Source organism: Scyliorhinus torazame, chromosome 12 (assembly GCF_047496885.1).
Source record: "Scyliorhinus torazame isolate Kashiwa2021f chromosome 12, sScyTor2.1, whole genome shotgun sequence".
In the NCBI taxonomy this organism is placed as follows: Eukaryota; Metazoa; Chordata; class Chondrichthyes; order Carcharhiniformes; family Scyliorhinidae; genus Scyliorhinus; species Scyliorhinus torazame.
This window is the reverse complement of record NC_092718.1, coordinates 134,192,720-134,208,611: the sequence shown is the minus strand read 5'-3', so window position 1 is coordinate 134,208,611 and position 15,892 is coordinate 134,192,720. Positions and strand designations below refer to the sequence as shown.

The 15,892-nt window shown below is 50.8% G+C and overlaps 1 protein-coding gene across 1 annotated transcript in view; it reads right to left on the bottom strand.

Moving 5' to 3' along the window:
• LOC140387102 (glutamate receptor ionotropic, kainate 5-like) overlaps window positions 1–15,892 on the bottom strand; it is a 150,364-nt gene that overhangs the window by 46,037 nt on the left and 88,435 nt on the right. Inside the window, exon 7 of the mRNA XM_072470110.1 lies at window positions 333–461. Within this exon, the coding sequence (XP_072326211.1) occupies window positions 333–461 (129 nt within the window). The remainder of the gene's footprint in view (window positions 1–332; window positions 462–15,892) is intronic.

Here is a 15,892-nt window from a genome sequence, read left to right as displayed (position 1 = left end):
GACGCAGAGAGCAAGAGAAAGAGAATGACAGAGAGAGAGAGAGAGGTGCAGAGAGGAGCAGACAGAGATATGGAGACAAATAGGGAGACAGAAAGAGTGATACAGAGGAAGAGAGACAGATAGATAAAGGGGCAGAGGTGGAGAGAGAGAGAGCTTGAGAATCAGAGAAAGAGCGAGAGGGACAGAAGAAAAACAGGAAGATGGACAGAGAGAGAGAAATGGGGCGAGAAAGATTCAGTGAGGGGGAGGCAGAAAGAAGTAGACATAGGGAGATAGAAATAGAGAGGGAGACAGTATGGAAAGCACAGACACAGGGAGAGAGAGAGTCTAACCTTTTGCTCTGTGATCTTCTTCTTTCGGACATTTGCCTCCCTCCCACCACTTTCTCTTGAGGATTTCCAATCGGTTATTCTCCTGGAGCTGCAGAATTGCCAGTGTGATCTCATCTCGGAAAGGTGAACCTAGGGAGAAAATACAGGGATTAGTGACAACACACGGGAACTCAGCTCAGGGTCTGGGAAAAGACCCAGGAACGAGAAGTCGCGCACAATCACCACGCGTACAGCTCTCTCGCTCTCACACACACTCGCTCTCACACACACTCGCTCACACACACACACTCGCTCACACACACACACTCGCTCACACACACACACTCGCTCACACACACACACTCGCTCACACACACACACTCGCTCTCACACACACACTCGCTCTCACACACACACACTCTCGCTCACACACACACACTCTCGCTCACACACACACACACTCGCTCTCACACACACACACTCGCTCTCACACACACACACACTAGCTCTCACACACACACACACACTAGCTCTCACACACACACACTCGCTCTCACACACACACACTCGCTCTCACACACACACACTCGCTCTCACACACACACACTCGCTCTCACACACACACTCGCTCACACACACACACTCGCTCACACACACACACTCTCGCTCACACACACACACTCTCGCTCACACACACACTCGCTCACACACACACTCGCTCACACACACTCGCTCTTACACACTCGCTCACACACTCGCTCACACACACTCGCTCTCATGCACACACACTCGCTCTCACACACACACACGCTCTCACACACACTCGTTCTCACACACTCGCGCTCACACTCGCTCTCACACACTCGCTCACACGCATACACGCTCTCATACACATGCACACTCGCTCTCACACACACGCACACTTGTCCTCACACACACACACATGCTCTCACACACACACACTCGCTCTCACACACAGTCGCTCTCGCACTCACTCTCACACACACACTCTCACACTCGCACACTCGCTCTCACACACACTACTCTCACACATGCACGCTCTCACACATGCACGCTCACTCTCACGCACACTTATTCTCACACACACACACTCACTCGCACACACACTCACTCACACACACACTCGTTCACACACTCGCTCACACACACACACTTGCTCACACACACTCGCTCTCACACACACACACACTCGCTCACACACACACACTCGCTCACACACACACTCGCTCACACACACACTCTGCTCCCCCCCCCCCTTAAGGACCTGGAAAACACGATCCAAGACATCACGTGGATGTTGCAGGTTCCGGGGTTTAGGTGTTTTAGTAAGCTCAGAGAAGGAGGCAAAAGAGGGGGAGATGTGGCGCTGCTAGTCAAGAGCAGTATTACGGTGGCGGAGACGATGCTAGATGGGGACTCATCTTCCGAGGTAGTATGGGCTGAGGTTAGAAACAGGAAAGGAGAGGTCACCCTGTTGGGAGTTTTCTATAGGCCTCCAAATAGTTCTAGGGATGTAGAGGAAAGGATGGCGAGGATGATCCTGGATAAGAGCGAAAGTAACAGGGTAGTTATTATGGGAGACTTTAACTTTCCAAATATTGACTGGAAAAGATATAGTTCGAGTACATTAGATGGGTCGTATTTTGTACAATGTGTGCAGGAGGGTTTCCTGACACAATATGTTGACAGGCCAACAAGAGGCGAGGCCACGTTGAATTTGGTTTTGGGTAATGAACCAGGCCAGGTGTTGGATTTGGAGGTAGGAGAGCACTTTGGGGACAGTGACCACAATTCGGTGACGTTTACGTTAGTGATGGAAAGGGATAAGTATACACCGCAGGGCAATTATGATGCCATTAGACGTGACTTGGGGGGGATAGGTTGGAGAAGTAGGCTGCAAGTGTTGGGCACACTGGATAAGTGGAGCTTGTTCAAGGAACAGCTACTGCGTGTTCTTGATAAGTACGTACCGGTCAGGCAGGGAGGAAGGTGTAGAGCGAGGGAACCGTGGTTTACCAAAGAAGTGGAATCTCTTGTTAAGAGGAAGAAGGAGGCCTATGTGAAGATGAGGTGTGAAGTTTCAGTTGGGGCGATGGATAGTTACAAGGTAGCGAGGAAGGATCTAAAGAGAGAGCTAAGACGAGCAAGGAGGGGACATGAGAAGTATTTGGCAGGTAGGATCAAGGAAAACCCAAAAGCTTTCTATAGGTATGTCAGGAATAAGCGAATGACTAGGGTAAGAGTAGGGCCAGTCAAGGACAGGGATGGGAAGTTGTGTGTGGAGTCTGAAGAGATAGGCGAGATACTAAATGAATATTTTTCGTCAGTATTCACTCAGGAAAAAGATAATGTTGTGGAGGAGAATGCTGAGACCCAGGCTATTAGAATAGATGGCATTGAGGTACGTAGGGAAGAGGTGTTGGCAATTCTGGACAGGCTGAAAATAGATAAGTCCCCGGGGCCTGATGGGATTTATCCTAGGATTCTCTGGGAGGCCAGGGAAGAGATTGCTGGACCTTTGGCTTTGATTTTTATGTCATCATTGGCTACAGGAATAGTGCCAGAGGACTGGAGGACAGCAAATGTGGTCCCTTTGTTCAAAAAGGGGAGTAGAGACAACCCCGGCAACTATAGACCGGTGAGCCTCATGTCTGTAGTGGGTAAAGTCTTGGGGGGATTATAAGAGACAAGATTTATAATCATCTAGATAGGAATAATATGATCAGGGATAGTCAGCATGGCTTTGTGAAGGGTAGGTCATGCCTCACAAACCTTATTGAGTTCTTTGAGAAGGTGACTGAACAGGTAGACGAGGGTAGAGCGGTTGATGTGGTGTATATGGATTTCAGTAAAGCATTTGATAAGGTTCCCCACGGTAGGCTATTGCAGAAAATATGGAGGCTGGGGATTAAGGGTGATTTAGAGATGTGGATCAGAAATTGGCTAGCTGAAAGAAGACAGAGGGTGGTGGTTGATGGGAAATGTTCAGAATGGAGTTCAGTTACAAGTGGAGTACCACAAGGATCTGTTCTGGGGCCGTTGCTGTTTGTCATTTTTATCAATGACCTAGAGGAGGGCGCAGAAGGGTGGGTGAGTAAATTTGCAGACGACACTAAAGTCGGTGGTGTTGTCGACATGGTGGAAGGATGTAGCAGGTTACAGAGGGACATAGATAAGCTGCAGAGCTGGGCTGAGAGGTGGCAAATGGAGTTTAATGTAGAGAAGTGTGAGGTGATTCACTTTGGAAGGAATAACAGGAATGCGGAATATTTGGCTAATGGTAAAGTTCTTGAAAGTGTGGATGAGCAGAGGGATCTAGGTGTCCGTGTACATAGATCCCTGAAAGTTGCCACCCAGTTTGATAGGGTAGTGAAGAAGGCCTATGGAGTGTTGGCCTTTATTGGTAGAGGGATTGAGTTCCGGAGTCAGGAGGTCATGTTGCAGCTGTACAAAACTCTGGTACGGCCGCATTTGGAGTATTGCGTACAGTTCTGGTCACCGCATTGTAGGAAGGACGTGGAGGCTTTGGAGCGGGTGCAGAGGAGATTTACCAGGATGTTGCCTGGTATGGAGGGAAAATCTTATGAGGAAAGGCTGATGGACTTGAGGTTGTTTTCGTTGGAGAGAAGAAGGTTAAGAGGAGACTTAATAGAGGCATACAAAACGATCAGGGGGTTGGATAGGGTGGACAGTGAGAGCCTTCTCCCTCGGATGGAAATGGTTGGCACGAGGGGACATAGCTTTAAACTGAGGGGTAATAGATATAGGACAGAGGTCAGAGGTTGGTTCTTTACGCAAAGAGTGGTGAGGCCGTGGGATGCCCTACCTGCAACAGTAGTGAACTCACCAACATTGAGGGCATTTAAAAGTTTATTGGATAAGTATATGGATGATAATGGCACAGTGTAGGTTAGATGGCTTTTGTTTCGGTGCAACATCGTGGGCCGAAGGGCCTGTACTGCGCTGTATCGTTCTATGTTCTAATACACTTACACGCACACTCGCTCGCTCACACACACACACTCGCTCTCAAACAAACTCTCTCACACACACACGCTCACTCGCTCTCACACACTGGCTCTCACACACACACACACTCGCTCTCACACACTGGCTCTCACACACACACACTCGGTCTCACACACTCACTCGCTCTCATACACACATGCACACTCACACTCTCACACATGCACACTCGCTCTCACACACACATGCACACTCGCTCTCACACACACACGCACACTCGCTCTTATACACGCGCGCACACACACTCGCATACACGTACACATTCACTCGCAGACACACCCACTCTCGCTCTCATACACACGCACTCGCTCTTTTACACGCGCACACACACACTCGCATACATACACGCACACACACACTCGCTCTCATTCATGCACACATACACTCGCATGCACGCGCTCTCGTACATGTACGCACGCACACACTCGCATACATGCGCCCACTCACGCGCATACCCACACACTTGCTCTCATACACACACACTCTCATACAGGTACACACACTCTCATACACGCACGCACACTCTCATACACGCACGCACACTCTCATACACGCACGCACACTCTCATACACGCACGCACACTCTCATACACGCACGCACACTCTCATACACACACACTCTCATACACGCACACACTCTCATACACACACATTCTCATACATGCGCACACCCACTCGCTCTCATACACAAACACACACTTTCATTCACTCACTCTCATACACACACACACACTCTCATACACACATACTCACTCTCATACACACATACTCACTCTCATACACACACGCACACACTCTCATACACACATGCACTCTCATACACGCACACTCACTCTCATACACACACACACACTCGCTCTCACATACACACTCGCTCTCACACACGCACACTCGCTCTCATGCACATTCGCTCTCTCTCATGCACACACACTCGCACTCGCTTTCACACAGACGCACATTCACTAACACATACACGCACACTCGCTCTCACACACTCACACGCACACTCGCTCACACACACGCACCCGCTCTTATACACGCGCACACACACTCGCATACATACACGCACACACACTCACTCTCATACATGCACACACACATACACTCGAATGCACGTGCTCTCCTACATGTATGCACGCACACACTCGCATACATGTGCCCACTCACGTGCATACACACACACTCGCTCTCATACACGCACACAGACACTCTCATACAGGTACAGACACTCTCATACACTCTCATGCACACACACTCGCTTTCACACACACGCACATTCACTAACACATACACGCACACACACATACACTCGAATGCACGTGCTCTCGTACATGTATGCACGCACACACTCGCATACATGTGCCCACTAACGTGCATACACACACACACACGCACACACACTCTCATACATGCACACACACTCATACATGCTCACATATGCACTCGCTCTCATACACAAACACACGCTCACTCTCATACACACACACACTCTCATACACGCACACACACTCATACATGCTCACACATGCACTCGCTCTCATACACAAACACACGCTCACTCTCATACACACACCCACACTCTCATACACACTCGCTCTCATACACACTCACTCTCACACACACTCACTCTCACACACACTCGCTCTCACACACACTCGCTCTCACACACACTCGCTCTCACACACACTCGCTCTCACACACACTCGCTCACTCGCTCTCTCACACACACACACTCTCACGCTCACACACTCGCTCTCTCACATGCACACTCGCTCTCATACATGCACGCACACTCATACACGCGCACACTCTCATACACACACACACTCTCATACATGCGCACACACACTCGCTCTCATACACAAACACACGCTCACTCTCATACACACACACACTCTCATACACGCACACACACTCACACATGCACTCGCTCTCATACACAAACACACGCTCACTCTCATACACACACCCACACTCTCATACACACTCACTCACACACACACACTCACTCTCACACTCGCACACACTCGCTCTCACACACACTCGCTCTCACATACACACACACTCGTCCTCAAACAAACTCGCTCTCACACGCACTCTCACGCTCACACACTCGCTCTCTCACATGCACACTCGCTCTCACACACACGCTCACTCGTTCTCATGCAGGTACACACCTCGCTCTCACACATGCACATTCGCTCTCACACACGCACACTCGCTCTCACACACTCGCTCTCACACACACACACTCGTTCTCATACATGCATGCACACACACACACTCGCATGCACGCGCTCTCGTACATGTATGCACGCACACACTCGCATACATGTGCCCACTCACGCGCATACACACACACTCGCTCTCATACATGCACGCACACTCATACACGCGCACACTCTCATACACACACACTCTCATACATGCGCACACACACTCGCTCTCATACACAAACACACGCTCACTCTCATACACACACACTCTTATACACACACTCTCATACACGCACACACACTCATACATGCTCACACATGCACTCGCTCTCATACACATACACACGCTCACTCTCATACACACACTCACTCTCACACACATTCGCTCTCACACACATTCGCTCTCACACACATTCGCTCTCACACACATTCGCTCTCACACACACTCGCTCTCACACACACTCGCTCTCACACACACTCGCTCTCACACACACTCGCTCTCACACACACTCGCTCTCACACACACTCGCTCTCACACACACTCGCTCTCTCACACTCGCTCTCTCACACACTCGCTCTCACACACACTCGCTCTCACACACTCGCTCTCACACACTCGCTCTCACACACTCGCTCTCACACACTCGCTCTCACACACTCGCTCTCACACACTCGCTCTCACACACACTCGTTCTCAAACAAACTCGCTCTCACACACGCTCACTCGCTCTCACACACAGTCTCTCTCTCACACACACACACTCGCACTCTCTCATACACACACACTCACTCATACAGACACGCTCTCACACACACGCACACTTGCTCTCTCACACACACACTCGCTCTGACACACAGTCTCTCTCTCACACACACTCACGCTCACTCGCACCCATGCTCACACACTCACTCTCTCACACGCACACTTGCTCTCACACACACACACACTCGCTCACACACACACACACTCACTCATACAGACACGCTCTCACACACACGCACACTTGCTCTCTCACACACACACGCTCGCTCTGACACACACTCGCTCTCACACACACACACTCGCTCTCACACGCACACACACTTGCTCTCACACACATGCACTTTCGCTCTCACACACGCTCACACACTCACTCCAATACACTTACACGCACACTCGCTCGCACACTCGCTCTCCCACACACACTCGCTCTCACATGCACACACACTCGATCTCACACCCATGCACTCTCTCTCACACACACATGCTCACTCGCTCTCACTCACAGGCTCCTACACACACACACTGGCTCTCACACAAACTCGCTCTCACACATTTGCTCTCACACACGCTAACTCGCTCTCACACTCGCTCTCACACACATATCTGCACGCACTCGCACACACACATGCTCTCACACACACTCACTCTCACACACACACACGCTCGCTCTCACACACACTCGCTCTCACACACATGCACACTCGCTCTCACATACACTCGCTCACAAACACACTCACTCCAATACACTTATATGCACACTCACTCGCTCACACACACTCGCTCTCAAACAAACTCGCTCTCACACACACACGCTCACTCGCTCTCACACACACACACGCTCACTCGCTCTCACACACTGGCTCTCACTCACACAAACTCGCTCTCACACACACACGCTCACTCGCACTCACACACACATGCACACTCACGCTCTCACACATTCACAATCGCTCTCACACACTCGCTCTCACACACACGCTCACTCGCTCACTCGCTCACACACACTTGCTCTCACACATACTCGCTCTCACACACACGCTCACTCGCTCTCAGGCACACTGGCTCTCATACACACGCACTCGCTCTTAAACACGCACGCAGACACACTCGCATACACGCACACATTCACTCGCATACATACATGCACACACTCGCTCTCATTCATGCACACACACACTCGCATGCACGCGCTCTCGTACATGTACCCATGCACACACTTGCATACATGCGCTCACTCACGCGCATACACACACACTCGCTCTCATACAGGTACACACACACTCTCATATACGCACACACACTCTCATACTTGCGCGCACCCACTCGCTCTCATACACAAACACACGCTCATTCTCATACACACACTCTCATGCACACTCACTCTCATACACACACACTCACTCTCACACTCGCTCACACACACACACTCGCTCTCACTCACAGGCATACTCGCTCTCACACACTGGCTCTCACTCACACAAACTCGCTCTCACACACACGCTCACCTCGCACTCACACACACACGCCCTCACACATTCGCAATCGCTCTCACACACTCGCTCTCACACACACGCTCACTCGCTCACACACGCACACTTGCTTTTACACACTCGCTCTCACACACTCGCTCACACACGCACACTTGCTCTCACACACTCGCTCGCTCACACACGCACACTCGCTCTCAGGCACACTGGCTCTCACACATACACACTCACTCTTAAACACGCGCGCAGACACACTCGCATACATGCACACACACTCGCTCTCATTCATGCACACACACACTCGCATGCACGCGCTCACTCACGCGCATACACACACATTCGCTCTCATACAGGTACACACACACTCTCATATACGCACACACACTCTCATTCCTGCGCTCACCCACTCGCTCTCATACACAAACACACGCTCATTCTCATACACACACTCTCTCATACACACACACTCACTCTCACACCCGCTCACACACGCACACTCGCTCACACACGCACACACGCACACTCGCTCTCATACACACACACTCGCTCCAATACACTTACATGCACACTCGCTCGCTCACACACACGTTCGCTCTCACACACACACATGCAGACTCGCACTCAGACATTTGCTCTCACACATGCACACTCGCTCTCACACACACACACTTTCTCTCACACACACTCGCTCGCTCTCAGGCACACTGGCTCTCACACATACACACTCGCTCTTATACACGCACAGACACTCTCATACACACACACACACACACTCATACACACACACACTCATACTTGCGCGCACCCACTCGCTCTCATACACAAACACACGCTCACTCTCATACACACTCACTCTCATACACACACACTCTCACACTCGCTCACACACACACACACACACTTGCTCACACACACACTCGCTCTCACACACACTCGCTCTCACACACACTCGCTCTCACACACACTCGCTCTCACACACACTCGCTCTCACACACATTCGCTCTCACACACACGCTCCCTCTCACACACACGCTCGCTCTCACACACACATACACTTGCTCTCACACACACACTCGCTCTCACACTCACTCACACATGCACATTTGCTCTCACACACACATTCGCTCTCACACGTGCACACTCACTCTCACGCACACCCGCTCTCACGCACACACACACTCGCTCTCTCACACACACTCACTCCAATACACTTACACGTACACTCGCTCGCTCACACACATGTTCGCTCTCACACACACTCGCTCTCTCACACACACACTCGCCCTCAAACAAACTCACTCTCACACACACACATGCTCTCTCACACACTGGCTCTCACACACACACTCGCTCTCAAACACACACACGCTCGTTCTCACACAAACGCGCTCTCACACACACACACACACTTGCTCTCACACATGCACACGCGCTCTAACTCACACTCGCTCACTCGATCTCACACACACTCGCTCTCACACACGCACATTCGCTCTCACACATGCACAATCGCTCTCACACATGCACAATCTCTCTCACAGACTTTTCTGCATGCACTCGTACACGCGCTCTCACGCACACTCGCTCTTACACACACACTCGCTCACGCTCTCACCACACACGCTCACTCGCTCTCACACACACACATGCACACTTGCTCACACATGCACACTCGCTCACACATGCACACTTGCTCTCACACACACTCGCTCTCACACACACACACACTCACTCTCATACACACTCTCATTCACACACGCACTCTCATACACACACACGCACACTCACTCTCTCACATGCACACTGGCTCACACACATGCACACTCGCTCTCACACAAACCCGCTCTCATACACACACGCACTCTCATAGACACACGCACTCTCATAGACACACACACACTCTCATACACACATGCATACTCTCATATACACACACTCACTCTCACACACGCTCATTCTCAGACACACATGCTCATTCTCAGACACATACATGCTCACTCATACACACACACACACACTCATACACACACACACTCACTCTCATACACACACACACTCTCATACACACTCTCATTTACACACGCACTCTCATACACACACGCACACTCACTCTCATTCACACATGCACACTCACTCGCATACACACACACACTCATACACACGCTCATTCTCATACACACATACACTCACTCTCATACACACACACTCACTCTCATACACACACACTCACTCTCATACACACTCATACACACAAGCACTCTCATACACGAACACATGCTCATTCTCATACACACACACACACTCTCATGCACACACACACTCTCATACATGCGCACACCCACTCGCTCTCATACACACTGGCTCACACACACACACTCGCTCACACACAAACGCGCTCTCACACACACACGCTCACTCGCACTCACACACACACTTGCTCTCACACATGCACACTCGCTCTAACTCACACTCGCTCACTCGATCTCACACACACTCGCTCTCACACATGCACAATCGCTCTCACAGACTTTTCTGCATGCACTCGCACACGCGCTTTCACGCACACTCGCTCTCACACACACTCGCTCTCACACTCTCACCACACAGGCTCACTCGCTCTCACACACACACACACTTGCTCTCACACATGCACACTCGCTCACACACACACACTTGCTCTCACACACACTCGCTCTCACACACACTCGCTCTCACACACACGCTCACTCGCTCTCAGGCACACTGGCTCTCGCACATACACATTTGCTCTTATACACGCGCGCACACACACTCGCATACACGCACACATTCACTCGCACACACCCACACGCGCTCTCATACACACGCACCCGCTCTTATACACACGCACACACCCACTTGCATACACGCACACATTCACTCGCATACATACACGCACACACTCTCGCTCTCATTCATGCACACACACACACGCATGCACGTGCTCTCATACATGTATGCACACACACACTCGCATACATGCGCCCACTCATGCGCATACACACACACTCGCTCTCATACACGCACACTCTCATACACTCTCACACTCGCTCACACACACACTCGCTCGCTCACACACACACTCGCTCTCACTCACACGCACACTCGCTTTCACACGCTCGCTCTCACACACGCTCGCTCTCACACACACTCGCTCTCAAACAAACTTGCTCACACACACACATGCTCACTCGATCTCACACACACACACTCTCTCACACACACTCACACTCACGCGCACTCACACACTCGCTCTCACACACACATGCACACTCACTCTCACATGCACACTGGCTCACACACATGCACACTCGCTCTCACACAAACTCGCTCTCATACACACACACGCACTCTCATACACACACTCACTCTCATATACACACACGCATACTCTCATATACACACACGCATACTCTCATATACAAACACGCATACTCTCATATACAAACACGCATACTCTCATATACAAACACGCATACTCTCATATACATAGACTCATTATCATACACACTCATTCTCATACACACACTCACTCTCATATACAAACACTCACTCTCACACACACGCTCAGTCTCATACACACGCTCATTCTCATACACACACACACTCACTCTCATACACACACACACTCACTCTCATACACACACACTCACTCTCATACACACACACTCTCATACACACACACTCACTCTCATACACACGCACACTCACTCTCATTCACACATGCACACTCACTCGCATACACACACACACCCTCATACACACACGCCCTCACAGACACACACGCACACTCACTCTCATACACACACACCCACACTCACACCCACACTCACTCTCATACACCCAAACACTTACTCTCATACACACACACGCACACTCACTCACTCTCACACACACACCCGCTCGCTCTCACGCACACTCGCTCTCACACACACACTCTCATACACGCACACACACTTTCATATTCATACATACACACACACGCTCACTCTCATACACACACACACTCACTCTCATACACACACTCACTCTCATATACACACACACTCACTCTCATACACACACACACTCACTCTCATACACACACTCACTCACTCTCATACACACACACACTCACTCTCATACACACACACACTCACTCTCATACACACACACACTCACTCTCATACACACATACGCTCACACACACACGCACACTCACTCTCATTCACACTTGCACACTCACTCGCATACACACACACACCCTCATACACACACGCCCTCTCAGACACACACGCACACTCACTCTCATACACACACACCCACACTCACACCCACACTCACTCTCATACACCCAAACACTTACTCTCATACACACACACGCACACTCACTCACTCTCACACACACACCCGCTCGCTCTCACGCACACTCGCTCTCACACACACACTCTTATACACGCGCACACACTTTCATATTCATACATGCGCACACACGCATTTGCTCTCATACACAAACACACGCTCACTCTCATACACACACACTCACTATCATACACACTCACTCACTCTCACACACTCGCTCGGACTTGTTCTCAAACAAACTCGCTCTCACACACGTGCTCACTCGATCTCACACACACACTCGCCCTCAAACAAACTCACTCTCACACACACACATGCTCTCTCACACACTCACGCTCACTTGCTCTCACACACTGGCTCTCACACACATACTCGCTCTCAAACACACACACGCTCGTTCTCACACAAACGCGCTCTCACACACACACACACACACACTTGCTCTCACACATGCACACTCGCTCTAACTCACACTCGCTCACTCGATCTCACACACACTCGCTCTCGCACACGCACATTCGCTCTCACACATGCACAATCGCTCTCACACATGCACAATCGCTCTCACAGACTTTTCTGCATGCACTCGCACACGCGCTCTCACGCACACTCACTCTTACACACACACACTCGCTCACACTCTCACCACACACGCTCACTCACTCTCACACACACACACTTGCTCTCACACATGCACACTCGCTCACACATGCACACTTGCTCTCACACACACTCGCTCTCACACACACACTCACTCTCATACACACTCTCATTCACACACGCACTCTCATACACACACACGCACACTCACTCTCTCACATGCACACTGGCTCACACACATGCACACTCGCTCTCACACAAACCCGCTCTCATACACACACGCACTCTCATAGACACACGCACTCTCATACACACACGCACACTCACTCTCATTCACACATGCACACTCACTCGCATACACACACACACACACTCATACACACGCTCATTCTCATACACACACACGCTCACTCTCATACACACACACTCACTCTCATACACACACACACTCACTCTCATACACACACACACTCACTCTCATACACACTCATACACACAAGCACTCTCATACACAAACACATGCTCATTCTCATACACACACACACACTCTCATGCACACTCACTCTCATGCACACACACACTCTCATACATGCGCACACCCACTCGCTCTCATACACACTGGCTCACACACACACTCGCTCTCACACAAACGCGCTCTCACACACACACGCTCACTCGCACTCACACACACACTTGCTCTCACACATGCACACTCGCTCTAACTCACACTCGCTCACTCGATCTCACACACACTCGCTCTCACACATGCACAATCGCTCTCACAGACTTTTCTGCATGCACTCGCACACGCGCTTTCACGCACACTCGCTCACACACACTCGCTCTCACACTCTCACCACACAGGCTCACTCGCTCTCACACACACACACTTGCTCTCACACATGCACACTCGCTCACACACGCACACTTGCTCTCACACACACTCGCTCTCACACACACGCTCACTCGCTCTCAGGCACACTGGCTCTCGCACATACACATTTGCTCTTATACACGCGCGCACACACACTCGCATACACGCACACATTCACTCGCAGACACACACCCACACGTGCTCTCATACACACGCACACACTCACTTGCATACACGCACACATTCACTCGCATACATACACGCACACACTCTCGCTCTCATTCATGCACACACACACACGCATGCACGTGCTCTCATACATGTATGCACGCCACACTCGCATACATGCGCCCACTCATGCGCATACACACACACACACTCGCTCTCATACACGCACACTCTCATACACTCACACACACACTCGCTCACACACACACACTCGCTCTCACTCACACGCACACTCGCTTTCACACGCTCGCTCTCACACACGCTCGCTCTCACACACACTCGCTCTCAAACAAACTCGCTCACACACACACATGCTCACTCGATCTCACACACACACTCTCTCACACACACTCACGCTCACGCGCACTCACACACTCGCTCTTTCACACACACTCACGCTCACTCACACACTCGCTCTCTCACACACACATGCACACTCACTCTCACACATGCACACTTGCTCTCACACATGCACACTCGCTCTCACACACACTCACTCTCACACACACTCACTCTCACACACACTCACTCTCACACACACGCTCACTCGTTCTCATGCACACTCGCTCTCACACACGCACATTCACTCACACACATTCACACTCACTCTCTCACATGCACACTGGCTCACACACATGCACACTCGCTCTCACACAAACTCGCTCTCATACACACATGCACTCTCATACACACACACACACACACTCACACGCACTCTCATACACACACACGCACTCTCATACACACACACGCACTCTCATACACACACACGCACTCTCATACACACACTCACTCTCATATACACACACGCATACTCTCATATACAAACACTCACTCACACACGCTCATTCTCATACACACACTCATTCTCATACACACACACACACTCACACGCACTCTCATACACACACACTCACTCTCATACACACGCACACTCACTCTCATTCACACATGCACACTCACTCGCATACACACACACACCCTCATACACACACGCCCTCTCAGAC